This window comes from Buceros rhinoceros, unplaced genomic scaffold, assembly GCF_000710305.1.
Source record: "Buceros rhinoceros silvestris isolate BGI_N320 unplaced genomic scaffold, ASM71030v1 scaffold3437, whole genome shotgun sequence".
In the NCBI taxonomy this organism is placed as follows: Eukaryota; Metazoa; Chordata; class Aves; order Bucerotiformes; family Bucerotidae; genus Buceros; species Buceros rhinoceros.
This window is the reverse complement of record NW_010421408.1, coordinates 7,543-21,441: the sequence shown is the minus strand read 5'-3', so window position 1 is coordinate 21,441 and position 13,899 is coordinate 7,543. Positions and strand designations below refer to the sequence as shown.

At 42.0% G+C, this 13,899-nt stretch overlaps 1 protein-coding gene across 1 annotated transcript in view; it reads right to left on the bottom strand.

Annotated features, from left to right (window-relative positions):
- Window positions 1-304: 304 nt before the first annotated feature.
- Window positions 305-13,899, bottom strand: part of FAM135B (family with sequence similarity 135, member B) — a gene marked incomplete at its 5' end in the record, with an annotated part of 19,834 nt that continues 6,239 nt past the window's right edge. The window contains 8 exons of the mRNA XM_010139640.1: window positions 305-510; window positions 1,786-1,899; window positions 4,339-4,449; window positions 5,178-5,329; window positions 5,625-5,722; window positions 8,263-8,354; window positions 9,603-9,769; window positions 11,466-13,536. Coding sequence (XP_010137942.1) covers window positions 305-510; window positions 1,786-1,899; window positions 4,339-4,449; window positions 5,178-5,329; window positions 5,625-5,722; window positions 8,263-8,354; window positions 9,603-9,769; window positions 11,466-13,536 — 3,011 coding nt within the window. The remainder of the gene's footprint in view (window positions 511-1,785; window positions 1,900-4,338; window positions 4,450-5,177; window positions 5,330-5,624; window positions 5,723-8,262; window positions 8,355-9,602; window positions 9,770-11,465; window positions 13,537-13,899) is intronic.

The window sequence follows — 13,899 nt, the reverse complement described above, 5'->3', positions numbered from 1 at the left end:
ACACTGGTCCAATCACATTTAGAGAATTAGCCTTCTTATTCTGATCCTGTACTTCAGAAGTGGCTCATGTCTTTATGTGGACAAAGAACATAGAAAGTGAAGAGGAATATTTATTTCTTCCAAAAGCACCAATATTTGGAAGCTTGAATGCCTTAAAGCCATAGCACTTTATTCTCTGAAACAGAAATGGAAATGGAGAGTTTGAAAGTCCCACCTGATCACGTCTAACACTGCTCGCTTCTGGCTAAGGGATTCTCCTCCGCTCAGTGGAGAGGTTTTCCTCTATTACCCGGTACTTCAGGCACTATTTGAAGTAGTTGAGTCCTGCCACGAGGAAAAACTTCTCCAGGAAAAGTTCGGAGTCCAGCACGGCAATGTGGGCTGCCCGGCCTATCAATGTGTTGGCGGTGTTTGGCAGAGCGTGGAACACGTTGTGTCTGATCAAAGTGCAGTCCTTCGCCCCAATCAAAGGCTGGAGCAGGTTGTTAATCATTTCTGCATAAACAGGACCTGCAAAAGAATTCAGATGTCACACCTACATGTCAAAGGTGCCAGATCCCTACTTTCCTTCCAGTACCATTTAATTGTGATGAGAAGGAGAATGGGAGTAAGGCCAAAATGCAAAGGTCTGCCAAGTGCCAGGATGCTGTTAGTCTAAAGGAGGTCCTGGCCATCTGAAGAGGTTTGCTGAAGCTGCTAGCAGGAGGAGTGGGACACTCCCCAGCATTTAGTCCCATTTCCTCTGTGGTAAAAGAAAATGCCCTTGTTTCCTGCAGAGGAGGAGGGTTGGTCTCACGCGGTTTGTGAATTCAAGTGCAACAGCGTCTGGCAAGACATAGAGGTCCATTTGGGTTTTTCTGGGGAACCTAATGCAGGACGGACACCATGCAGATAGTTGAGGAGTTTCTGGGGCAAGAACAATGGTTCAGGAAACTCATACTGATAAATGGTCTACACTGAATGTAGATCCAGCTCCTGCTAGGTCAAACGTCTCCCTGAGAAACAACCACTGGACAAGAGAGTTAGGAAATTACCTTTTAATTCATACCTGAGGCAGGATAGAAAGAGCTGTGATTTAGGTAACGTATGAAGGCAACCATATTGGTTGTTGGCCCTGGGTGTCTCTTTCTACTTCAAAAGAGAGCCCCCATTTCTAGGTAATCACATGCAGGATATGAAACTACCCTGAACGTTATTTCTGGAAGTTGCGTCAAACTGAAGCCATGAAACATTTCACAAACGAGGGGGACTGCTAATAACAAAAGCAATACTTGGGACAACACACTGCATGATGGCGTGAGTCCTGAAATGCCTTACAGATTTTATCACCAATACGATTTTAGAGACGCTCCTTAAATTACCTGGCAATTGTTCAAACACTATTAAAAGCAAAGGGAAAACCCTCTGAATTTGGGTGTGCTGAGATTTCATTACGAGAAACAAAGGCGAGACAGTACTAGTAACTCAGTAGACTGCAGAATAATGCTGACAAGAGCTAGTTCTATTGTCATCGTTGTAAAAAATATAAATTAAAAAGAAGGTACGAAACCTTTGATTATGACCTGACTGAGGTTCGTTTTCCTCAGACAAAGAACTTCTTAAAAAGCTTCTTTTATCAAATTATTTCAGTTATTTCCTCTGGAAAGAGAGAACTTTATTCCTTATCAAATAAACATTTGAGTTTTCATCACGCTGAGGAAAAACCCTTCCAATGCAATGAACTCAGTGACACAAAACCACAGTTCCTTAACAGCTTTGCAAGTACAGAAAAGATCTTAAACATACCTGTGTGTCTGTCCTTAAGCGCATTTTTGCACATTTCTATTCTTGCTGAATGAAAGGGCACGTATCTGTCTTGGGGTGAGGCCACTAACACAACATTTTTAAAGTACTGAAGACCTGTAGCAAATGCATTAAATACATTTATCACAATGATGCACAGTGATGAAAATATATACAGGGTCAGCATGAACACCCCATGCTCAAACACACTTGCAAATCTACGGTGCAAAATAAAGGACAATAATTAAAACAAGCTTAGAAAGATTCATAATTGCTTCAATCCATTTCTGCTGCTTCTGTGAACTGTTTGCTACTTACCAACACTCGTACAAGTTAACTATATGTCAACAAAATATGTAAAGAATTTTTTTTGATGAAAACCTCCATTTTGCAAATAATTATGCTGCTAAACATTGAAAACACGTGTGCTGCTCCACTACGGTCAATGAGTGGCTTTGGATAAATAAGAGGATAAATGTTTGGATAAATAAGAGGAATGGGGATCACATTCAAACATAACACAGCAAATTGGTACAATTTTCAAATAAAATAGAGAGGGAGGAGAAGAGGAGCCAACTCCATTGCTGTGTTGTCATACTATAACATCAGGGTCGAGGGAGCCTTGAGCTCCAGCCCCTGCGTTCAGCAGCCCCTTGATAAATGCACGCTGCTGGTAGATTGAGTGGAAAACAGGAATCCTCCCCTTTCCCTGGAGGCAATGGAGCCCCTGACGGACTGTGAAAACAGGCTCCCACTGTTTGCCTGTCCATGGACTCTTGAGCCCTCCCTTATCCACATTCAGCAGAAAAGTAGGAAAATAAAGACAGATAATCTAGTCAGCTAGTCCAGAGAGTATCCTGAACCCAGGAGAGCTGTGGCTTTGACCTTGACCTTTCACTCCCCCTTATGGGAAAGGGGCCCAGAACCAAGTCCATTGGTTTCTAGATTTTCATAGAAAAGTTGACTATAACGACCACAAAGAAGAGTCCTACTGGCTGCCTTTACTAAGCCTGACTTGTGCAATCAAACCCACTGAGTTTGTGACTTCAGTCCAAGTTAAAAGGCAGCAGAAGCAACAGTGAGTGCTACTATATCTAAAACCTTATGTGAGGAGGTTCAATAGGGAATAATGTGCTGGTTTGTCTTTTTTTTTTTCGAGACAAGCACAAGCAACATTTAAAGAGATAACGAAAAGTAGCAGGGACTTCTACTTCAAGAACACAGATATTGCTGGAGTCTTAAAGAGTTATCTGGTATCTGCTTCTGGTATTTCCCCCTCTGTAGGTTCTCTCAGCTACTTTTGGGAGCAGGATCCTTGAGTAGAAGCTCCTCTATTTCAACTCAGTATGCCTGCTCTTATGTTCACATCTGCACCTACATACATACTTTTTCAGATTTTTTCACCTAAGCTTCTACCTGGATTATTCTGGCTTTACAGACAACATTTTTCATTAATTTTCTGCTTCTGCTTTTGCGGGGATAATACCTTGCTGCATAGCCTGTTAGACCTCCAGTCTGCCAAGCTAACAAACAACTAATCGCTTTGACTCACAACACATTTTGGGAATTCTTTGTTTGCGAAGTTACCATGTGAGCTTCCTCGTAGTCTCAGTTTTGTTTGGACGTGACAGCAGTAAATCAGACATCAACTACACTCCATAGAAACGAGAGCCAGAGAATCAAAGGGAAAATTCAAATAGGGAAATTCAAATAATGCCGAGATACAGCAGCCTCCCGTCGTTGATCATGTCATGTAGCGTATTCATAAAATTACGAAACATCTCTATGTCTATCAGAATGAAGAAGTTATATTTGTCTTAACATAGTCTTCATTTCCTATTAGCAATGTACCAAAGTATAAGAAAAAAAGTAAATATCAAGCAGGGCCCTCGTGACAACATAGTTAGCACTGGTTTGCTCACTCACTCACAGTGTTAAAAAATAACTCTTAAAAGCAAACATTTGTTGAACACAAGGTTCATGATTGCTTGCTTTTCTTCAGAAAAGCCTGATTTATTTAATTTATTCATGACAGACGAAGAAAGGGGCAAAAATATCTCTATTTAGATATCATTTTCCAGTGTGAGGCCATACATCTCTCTCTGTAGTACAAAGGTGTCACGACAGACATGGATAAAATTTGCTCTTCATCTCACAGTCATATTTCTCAGAGACAAGAGATGTTAAACTTAAAAAAAGAAAAGAAAAGGAAAAGTGGTTTTCATCTAGTATCATAAATTAAGCAATGGTGGCCTCTCAAGAATGATATTTCTCGTAGCAGAATATAAATGCAGGTGCATGTTTACTACAGCACGGAGGTCTTGTTTAATGCTAACAGTTTGGCAAATACATGCACTGACAACTGGCACAGAAAAAATGAACAGAAAAAATAGATAGTAGATTATAGACAGAGCAGCCCTTCTCAAGAGCAAGTGTTTTAAAAGCAGATCATTAACAAAATGCAGATGTCCTTTGCTCCCTGGAGGTCGTGGCAATCCAGCACAATCCTATGGAACAGCCCTTAACATTTACACATCTGCAGCAAGCCCTACTCACCCGTTTTTTGGCTGAGCTGATAGAGGAAACATTTGCGCAGATCCGCATTGTCCCTGAAGGTTAGTTGCAAAAGCGACCCTGACTTTTTCAACTTCTGCATGAGCCATAGCCCTGGAATAAAAATTGGTGCATATTTTTATCCCGTTTGCTAATTATCAACCAAGGGAATTAAAGACATGTGCCTACAGTAAGGGCAGCATTGTAACTCAACAGAAGTCTTTGTTTCTGCTTGCATTGCTGATCGACAGGGAGAAAAGTCTAAGGGTCTCACTGGATAGGGGTGATGGCTTTAAACTAAAAGAGGGGAGATTTAGACTAGAAATAAGGAAGAATTTTTTATGAGAGAGTGATGAAACACTGGAACAGGTTTACCAGAGAGGTGGTAACACCCCAGGTCAGGTCAGATGGGGCTCTGGGCAACCTGATCTAGTTAAAGATGTTGCTGCTTACTGCAGGGAGTTGGAGTAGAAGACCTTTAAAAGGTCCCTTCCAACACAAAATCTTCTGTGATTATCCACATCATGGTAGCATAAACTCTCAGGAAGGATGAACTGTGGGACATTCCTTTCCCGTATCACTGGAAGTGTCTTCTTCAGTCTTGGATATGCTTCACTTTATTGGTAGTGTACAGAGAAGTGGAAGAATACAGTGGAAGGAATCTCTCACCGCTGCAGACCCTTGGGTTTTCCAGGGTGTGGATTTGAAGTCCTCAGCAAATGTTTTCCACAACTTTAGTGAACAAGTCATGTTGTTCATGATTTATTGCTACCTCCACGTGTTGCTCTCTCATGCACTCTGCCATGGACTGCAGCCAGTCATAGCTTTCCCATAACTCTTACCTGTACTAACCAAAGTACTGTTGTTGTAAAGGGTTCCCAGGTGAGGCCCAGAGAGGGACAGGAAGGTGTGTAACTTGTTGAGGTAATAGCGAAACCTGGGGCGAGTTAGTACAGATCGAATGATGACGTTACCAAGGGAATGTCCAATAAAACTGTTGGGAAAGAAAGAGTTACATTAATGTAAAACCCGTTGGAATTTTATTTAAATTAAACACAAGGGTGGCAAAAATTGCTCTTGTGGGGACTCGGTCAGGGCTTTCAATAACATCCTTTAGTTACCATTTCACCTTTTTTTCAGCCTAGTAGAGACTCTTCCACATACAGCAATGTAAAAATTCATCTCACTGATTCAGTGGCTTTTGACACAGGGCGCTTTTGGGAAAGCTAATTTCACTGAATGTTGCTCACGTAACTCAGTTACAGACTATTAACTGTCTGTACACTTACCTTATTCGGGATATGGAGAGGTTGTACAGCTGGATATGCTGAATAATTTCATCCAATAATCTGTCAGTCATGGTATCAAAATCAGCAAAAGTATCAGTCTGGAGAGACATGGAATGAGCAGGTGAATTAAAATACATTGCACTAATTGCAGACTGATGCTATTTTCAAAGTAAAATGCAAGCTGAAACATAATAACTTGCCTGAATTTTCTTTATACATGATCCAGGGGTGGGATTTGGGGGGGATTTTTCTCATTCTCCACATCCTCTAAAAATTGAATTTATTCTTTGGAAACAGTCATGAAGTTTCACTTACAGTTTCGTATCTAAGAACTTCCAACTTACTCAGGACAAAGATTTCCTTTCTCATTGAGCATCAACAGTAACAACAATACCATGGATCAGTGTGGATCACATGGCTATTGTTAAAGCCCATGTGGAAATTTGCTGTCCTCAGTGAGCCTGTAGTTCAGGTAAGGCAAAATTTTCTGCCATACAGTCTCTTTGACTCTATGTTGTGTCTTTTATCTTCAAGAACACAACCCAAAAATCCAAGTTCAGAATAGAGCAACCCTGCCCTTCGGAGGGCATAGAAATAGGGCCCTCTAGAAGACAATTCATGTTTTAAGAGGGTTAAATTAACTCCCGTGGTTGCTTCTTTTTCTCTGTCAGCTGTGCCTCTAACTTCGACACGTCATGATAGGATAAACCTGTACCAATGATTTACTAACAGTAAGATTAACAATGGTAGGCTGAGTGATTCCCGAATCGTAAGTATGACCTTAAAGCAGCCTGACTAAAAACTGGTGAGTCCTGCTAATGCTCAGTCGCTCTAGATGCCACACTCTGCACATGGAAGAAAAGCTTTGGGCATTTAGGATTCAACAGGTCACTACGACAAGACAGTTTACGGCATTATATCCTGATACATGGGTTATGCTGCTGCTAAGGATGGAATCACAAAATTATTTGGTCATCTTAATGAAATGCTGTGTGTTTGTTATTCAAATTATCAGTAAAAGAATAAGTGCTAGAGAGAGACAAAAAATTGTTGCTTGTAACAGCACTGCCAGTTGTGACACAATAAAACAAATAATATATTGTTCAGTCTATACGATTGCAGGCAGATCTTACTCAGAACTGTGTCATTTGGCAATCTAACAAGACTCTAAATCAAATTCATAATTAATGACATGCCACGAAAACAATCCTCAAATGTTGGAACAGCTATTCAGAGCAAACATACCAGTAATTAATGCTTTTGTGACACAACTCATCTTGCTAATTGCAGCTCTTGCAAAGGAAAATATGAGCATACACACTTTGCAATATGGCCTTAAAATAAATGTTCTCATAAATTTCAAACAGACCACTAGCCTTCTGCCTGTTTGTTTTGTCTGCATTGATAATTAATGATTTTCTCCTAGGCTCATTATCCCAAATCTTTCAGGTTGTTTAAAAATGGAAGAATATCAGCCTGAACATTAATCATAGACAAAACACATCAAGCGTATTTCACCTCTTTATATCCCACACTTTAGTATCATCTCAGCCTCATCGAGCTTGCCCAACATACCACAAATGAATGCCTAAAAAGTTATTTACATTTTCCCCTATAAAGCAAACTTCAGCTACACAACTGATTTCTCAGGTTATTTTCAGGGTGGGTCTCAGAGCAGGGAAAATCATCAAACCCCATGGGTTCTACTTCCAGTGCCGTGGGAACTTCCCCACTTTCCCAGGCTGTAAGAGCACTAGAAGATCCCATTATGAGCTCTTGATAATACTAAATAGAGATGTTGTAAGATGTTCCACTCTCTGAAAACATGAGAAGAGGCTTCGATGCAAGTATGAAGTGGTGTCCTTGTTTCCACCTTGCTTACGTTCACTGTGCAGGTCTGCTGCTGACAGATGTGCACTGGAAGGTGGCAAGTTCACACTCTAACACCGACTGGCCGCTTCAAACTATAGAAGCTGTGGAACGAAGAAGGTTGGAAAGTTTTGACACAAGTTTCTCAGCCGCTCATAAATCAGAATAACGTTTCTGACTGGAGCTGGAAATCTTGTGCATGGAGTTAGACCTCTGGCTCATAAATATGGGTTCATGGCTGCGCAGAGCACGGAATTCATTCCTGTTTTTCACCTAGACTAGCAATGAATTTTCCTGGAAGACATTTCGTTATCATTCAATGAGATAAATCTCACAAACACTGTAACAGAAGAAACAATGGCTGATGCAGCAAAGGAAGCTGACAACACCTGCTGAGTATTTCACATACTCCAGAGAATTTAGCATCACTAAACTCGCTGCTTTCTGACTGTGCTGTTTTGCCTCATACCCAACAGGCAGTTTGCAAACTGACAGGATAAATCAATTTTTTCCTAGACTAAGGTCTAGATCTTTAAATGCTAATGTCATTGCCTTTGACTTCAATGCCAGGGATATTTTCTGATGGGTTTGAACACCCTATCAAATTAGACTGGAAGACCTTTGCACTACATACTACAGAAGATTCCCTGAATTCCCCGGTGGTTTTGCTTCATTCAGCTGGTGAAAAGGCTTTGCTGAAGGCCCTGTTTCAGCAATGTCCACAGGTTGTAGCAGATCAAAAGGAAGACAGAAATTAGCTCTGTGCTACCTGATTTCTTTCAGACATCAGGAAGTCCAGTTTTCCACCAGGGAGTCCCAGCTCTATAAAAGTCTTTACCAGCCGCAGATCTGCACTGTTACCTAGAAATAAACAGTACTTTATAAGATGAAATTCAACAGAAAAAATAACAAATATAGAGTCAATTTAATACATTCATCTTCCCATAAACCTTGGCACCAGGGAGCTCTTGTTAAGTGCTGCTAAGAGAGCTCAACACACCGTAGGATCATACATTGAAACAGTGGAAGAGCAAGAATACCCACAGCCTGAACAAGGTGGGGCTGGGCATCACCTCCTGCTGCGAGGACGGCCTAAATGATGGGGAAGGAAGGACAAAGATCAGGCCCAGAATAACTCTGTCACCTGTTTGTTGAATAGCATAAGTGAGACAAAAACCCAAAAAGCTGAGGTCTGTCCTTCCACCTTCACAGCTGCTGAGGCTTCCAGGGGCCACTGAAGCCCTGCCAGGGACCTCGGCAGAAGGGCTGGGGTATAGGGCTGCACCTTCAGGACTGTAATGAGTGGAGTAGCCTGCCTCTGCGTATCCACAGTTAGAGACAGTGCTGAAATATTGTCAGGCTCCTAATGCTTTGGAAGATGTCCCATTCCATGCTAGGAAATTCCAAAGTTGGAAAAGGAGGTACCTCTGCTTCATGAGAAGGACATTACTGCCAACGGCAAATGGTCCTCGCTCAAGCCAGCAAGTGTTCGTTTTTTACACTTGTGAAAATGCCCAAGATTTCAGTCTCTACCCCTCCTTCTCTGTAGTTTCACCGTTAACGTCTACGCCTTTCCCGTTGATACCAAGAATTTGCCAAGAGAAGTTTCAAGTTCAACGTAACTATTTTCTGCTTAGGAAGCAGATATGTAAAAAACTCTAGACCATGCTTCCTCTGCAGAGAAGAATAATATTTACTCTCCCACTTTCTAAAGCTGTCCACTATCTACCCTACAACAGTGCTGGGGGCAGGCGGAGGTGTTAAATAATGTTGTCATCCTGGGGACATACTGCAAAACAATCTCCTGTGGAAAGACACGAAGAGTTCCTGTGACGCGCTACTCTCGTACACAGAAGGGCTGGTGTACTTCAGCGTAGTGTTCTGTTTAAACAACAATGACAAAAAGTTGCAGCAAGCATTTGTTAGAGAAAATATTTATTATTCTACTAGATCCTTGATGAAAATGGACTGAATAACATAGTAAGGACTAAAAACTAAGCTAAGCTAACAACTTTCCTTAGACTCTCCATTCTTTCATACTTACTGAACATCTGCCGTTTTTTGTTTTTTGTTTTTGTTTACACCAAAATGACTTGCAAATGGCCTTACCATCCAATCCATGGACACAGACAACCAGGTGAATTCCATCTTCCAAATTTTCCTCCTCTTCCTCTGGTGGAAAATATGGGATATCAGAAGCTAGTACAGATAAGTCACTGTACAGAAATCCTTCAATCTTCATTTCTTTTTTAAATTTTTCTTTGGCCTGATAAAAACTGGAGAATATATTAATTAATCACAGTAGAACTGGGTGTTTAACAATAAACGTTCATACTAGAAACAAGGAGGGTGGTATTTGCATGAAGTTATGTTTGCGATGTCCAAGGTGAGACCTGGATACTGCTCCTTCCCTAGTCTGGTGCAAGGAAGTAAATCTGAGTGATTTGGCTACGTACGGGGAATAGCTAAAGCCCATTAACAGGGTTTTAGCCCTGCCAGAGGAATGAAGGATTTACAAAAAATGATTTTCTGGTGGCCCATAACAATGAGACTAAGATACAGAAAGAGCAATTTTGCATCTTAACAATGTCATCAGCCTTAGAGGTACTGAAAAGCAAAACGCATTTTGCTAGCAGCAGATGCATTTATAGGCAGGTAGAAGGTGTTCGCTCCATTCCTCAGACTGTGGAGGTAAAGAATGCACGTTGTATGGTAGATATTTTTGGTTTGGTTTCAGGTTCTTCTGAAAACATTGAGTAGCTAAGAGGAAGAGCAGCTCAGCACCAAGAGAATTAAGCTATCTCCGCTCCTGCTCAGCGCCTCAACTTTGACGCGTGAATTCACCCTAACGCATTCTTCTGGCTGAAGATGTCAAACTCTTCAGGGGCTTTTTGACTCCGCAAAACTTGTTCAGAGCTATTAGGAAGTATTAATGACAACAGAATCATAGAATTAGGTTGAAAACTGGGATGGATCAGATTAGGACATACGAACTTTTAAAAGCTTGGAGATAAAGGCCACTTGCCATAATGGCAATCAACTACTGACATCAGCCCAACTGACTTCAAAGGGAAACAAGAAATGCAACATTTGAATGAAAAACCTAGCTTTTGGGCCACGGACGTGGAGGCCCAGGATTCATGTGCATGGGTACATGCTTAAATATTTTGCTTTGCAAAGCAGGAATAAATTTTGTGCCTAGATTAAGAAGGATTTAGAGCAAGGTCTATAAAATGAACCTCAAGATGCTTTAAAAAAAAAATATTAAAGACTTGGGTCGCCAACAAATGTACATGCAAACACCCAATATTTTTGGCAGCTGAATCCATTGAGAAGTTCCCATGCTATTATTTTCCTTGTGGGCAGCAAAGACACCAAAATATAATGGAAGCATACGTATGCTAGGGTCTCAATCTTTGAAAGGGGCTGCTGTAACATCAAGGCCATGATGGGGCACTTTTGCCATGGGCAATGACACAAGAAAAAAAAATTAAAATAATGAAAAATAATGCCTCTTCTCCAGCTACCCAGGATGCCAATTCTCCCACTTTTCCAGTTTGAGAAGCTCTAGCTGAGATGCCACCAGCCAGTGCGTGCTCCTGTTTTATAGCTTAGATAGTGAGAGCAATTATTCAAGCAGAAGAGAAGAGCAAGCTGCGCGTTGCCAGAGTGAACTGACTATCTGACATCAAAACTCAAGTTTATTCAGACACCTAAACCTCGCTGGTTTCCGTAAGGATTAAGGACCTAACGTCTTTGACAGTCTTGCTCTCTCTGAGTTTTCACCCTTCCTGTCTATTCAGATTATTTATTCTACATTGTCTATTCGGACGATTTACGCTGTAATTCCTCAGGCAGCAACTGTCTCTGGCTGCAGGCTTACAGCGTGACTACTGCATTAGGGCCCACAACTTCGTCAGATCTCTTGGCATTACAGTAACATCAATGAAGAAAGTAATTAGACATTCTTACTTCAGCATCCGTTCATTGGTCTCATCATCCATCTCATTGGAACTGGAGGAGATCACTCCGAAAGAGCCCAGAGGCTGGCGTGTGATGGGAGGTGCAGCCTGCTTTGCAGCAAAGCCGACTGTAGCAGGGGTCTCTTTGAGCACAGAGGAGAAGGGAAGACATGTGGCTGTGCAAGAGACGGACAGGTTAACAACATCAACAGCCTTTCTGCTCTCCAGGGCAACGCCCTCCGCCGTCGCCGCAGAAAACCCGGCGCCATTTGCTACAAGTTTATGCTCTTGGCTGTTGGGTTCCTGAGGATATTCAGCCTGGTAGGACCCTGCAGAAGGTTCTGCTGAGGCGGGTAAGTCGTTGAGCTCAATTTCTTGTAACCCCTGCATTTCTGCGTACACTACTGGGCTCTCATCAGCAAGAGAGCTACCACACTCTCCTTGCATTGAGCCAAATTCAGTTGAGGTCTCTGAAGGAGCTGGAACAGGATAGCAAAAATCTGGTGCCAGCTTTATGCTTTCTGAGAAACTCTCCTCTCCCAGAATTCTGCTACTGGAGTAAAAGTCCTGTTGTGTTTTTAAGCTCTCCAGCTTAATTTTATCCTTTGGATCCTCAATGTGTGTATCAAACTCATCTGTATCTTTGTCCAAGTAGTTACAAGCCCTTGGTGTTTTTAAGCTGCACTCACCATCGCTTGCCAGTGGCTGGCACTCAGAGGCATTATCTTGGAGCTGCTTTGGACAAATGGGTGGTCTTGCATTTTCTGAACTACAGTAAGTGTCTGGAAATCCTTCACTCTCCTCCCCTTGTAACTCATTGTTACTGCTGCTGTGTCTAATGGAGAGTTTGGGATGTCCTCTTGATTCTGGTTGTCCACTTCCAGTGCTGATTTGACACTCAGAATAGTCCACAATTAATTTTCCAGATCCACCTTCTGTTTCCATGCAACTTTTTAAGTTTTCTTCTGAATCTCCTGAGGTTGTTTCACTGTGTTTGGATATATCTACCTCCTCCGTGGGCTCTTCTGGGCTACTGATCTGAGGAGCTGAGACGGATTTCGTCAGTTTGGTAAGCTCCACTTCCCTCTCCTCTTCCTCAAAGGGCAAAGAACTGATGGACGTGAGTGATGCTTGGATCCCACTAGGCAGGCTGGTATTGCTTTCTGTGTGGCCTCCCTCCAGGGAATTCCGGTGGATGGCGTGCCTTCGTACCAAGTGGTGCAGGATCTCGCGATCGCTGGGCAGCTCCAGTGCCCGGCTACGAGCATCAGACCACGCCACTGAACTTGGTTCACTTTCAATGCCTGAATCGGATATTATAGAGGAGGATCTTTTTATGACTCCTGACATTGGGGTAAATTCTTCACACTCCTCACCTCGTTGCTCCTTTGTGAACAATTTCACTTCAAAGCTGTGTGTGGGCAAAGCTTTCAGAACAGGGAGCGGGGCCTTGGTGTCTGAATCTCCTGTTTTTTCAAGACCGGTTAATTCGTTCAGTGCAAGCTCAGAAGAAATCAAATTATTCCCAGGATGACTAGATTCATCTATTTTATGAATTCCAGTCCTGTCTTCCAGGCCATCAGTCCCACATGCTCCACACTCATACTGAGCACTGACAATTAACACAGGCTCACTTTCGTGGGAATCCTTATTGCTAGGTTCTGTATCTCCACAGGTAACATCCACCGCAAGTCTATTGTCTTTTAATAAAACTTTCTCGGCTGTTTTAAAGCCATCGGATGTGCATTCTGTATTGCCTGGCTCTGAGTCAGAAGCAGTCTCCTTACTTGAAACAAAAATATGTTCAGGTTTCCTTTGGCCTTCTTTGTTCGCTGTACATACCTGAGATGAGGAGTGCTGGTTTAAACCCTCAGCTAGAGAAGCAGCACCTTCCCTACCACTAAATATGCAGGAGGGATTCCCGCTTATCCTATCCGTGTGTATTAGCAAAGCACCCTTCCCAAAGTCTCCTTCCATTACTGCAGCGGCATCATTTGATGCAAAGTCTTCTTTGTCATCTACTACATTCATTTCAGAATTTGCAGGAACCTCAAAATCTGGAAAAACTTCCAAATTCTGATCTGAAAGAAAGAAAGAAAAGAAGAATTAGTACCTGCAAGAACACCACAAATTACCCCAAGGTGATGTGAGACTTTGAAAAGTGATTTTAAGGCCTAAAAAAGCACTTTTATTTACATTACCTAAATTCTACATACATTAGAGGTGTATTACAAATGCAAATGCCAGAGTACAATTAACTAGGAGTATACTCCAGCGTATATAACTAGGAGTATACTCACTGACCAGTTACAGTTAGGCCAAAGAGGACAATGTTAATAAGAAATACTTTCCTCAGCACAGTTGTGTCTAAACAGCTCGTTTTTACAACACAGGTAAGCGAAGCAAAGCTGACTCTGCTCTGTATTCCTGCCGTCGTATGCAGT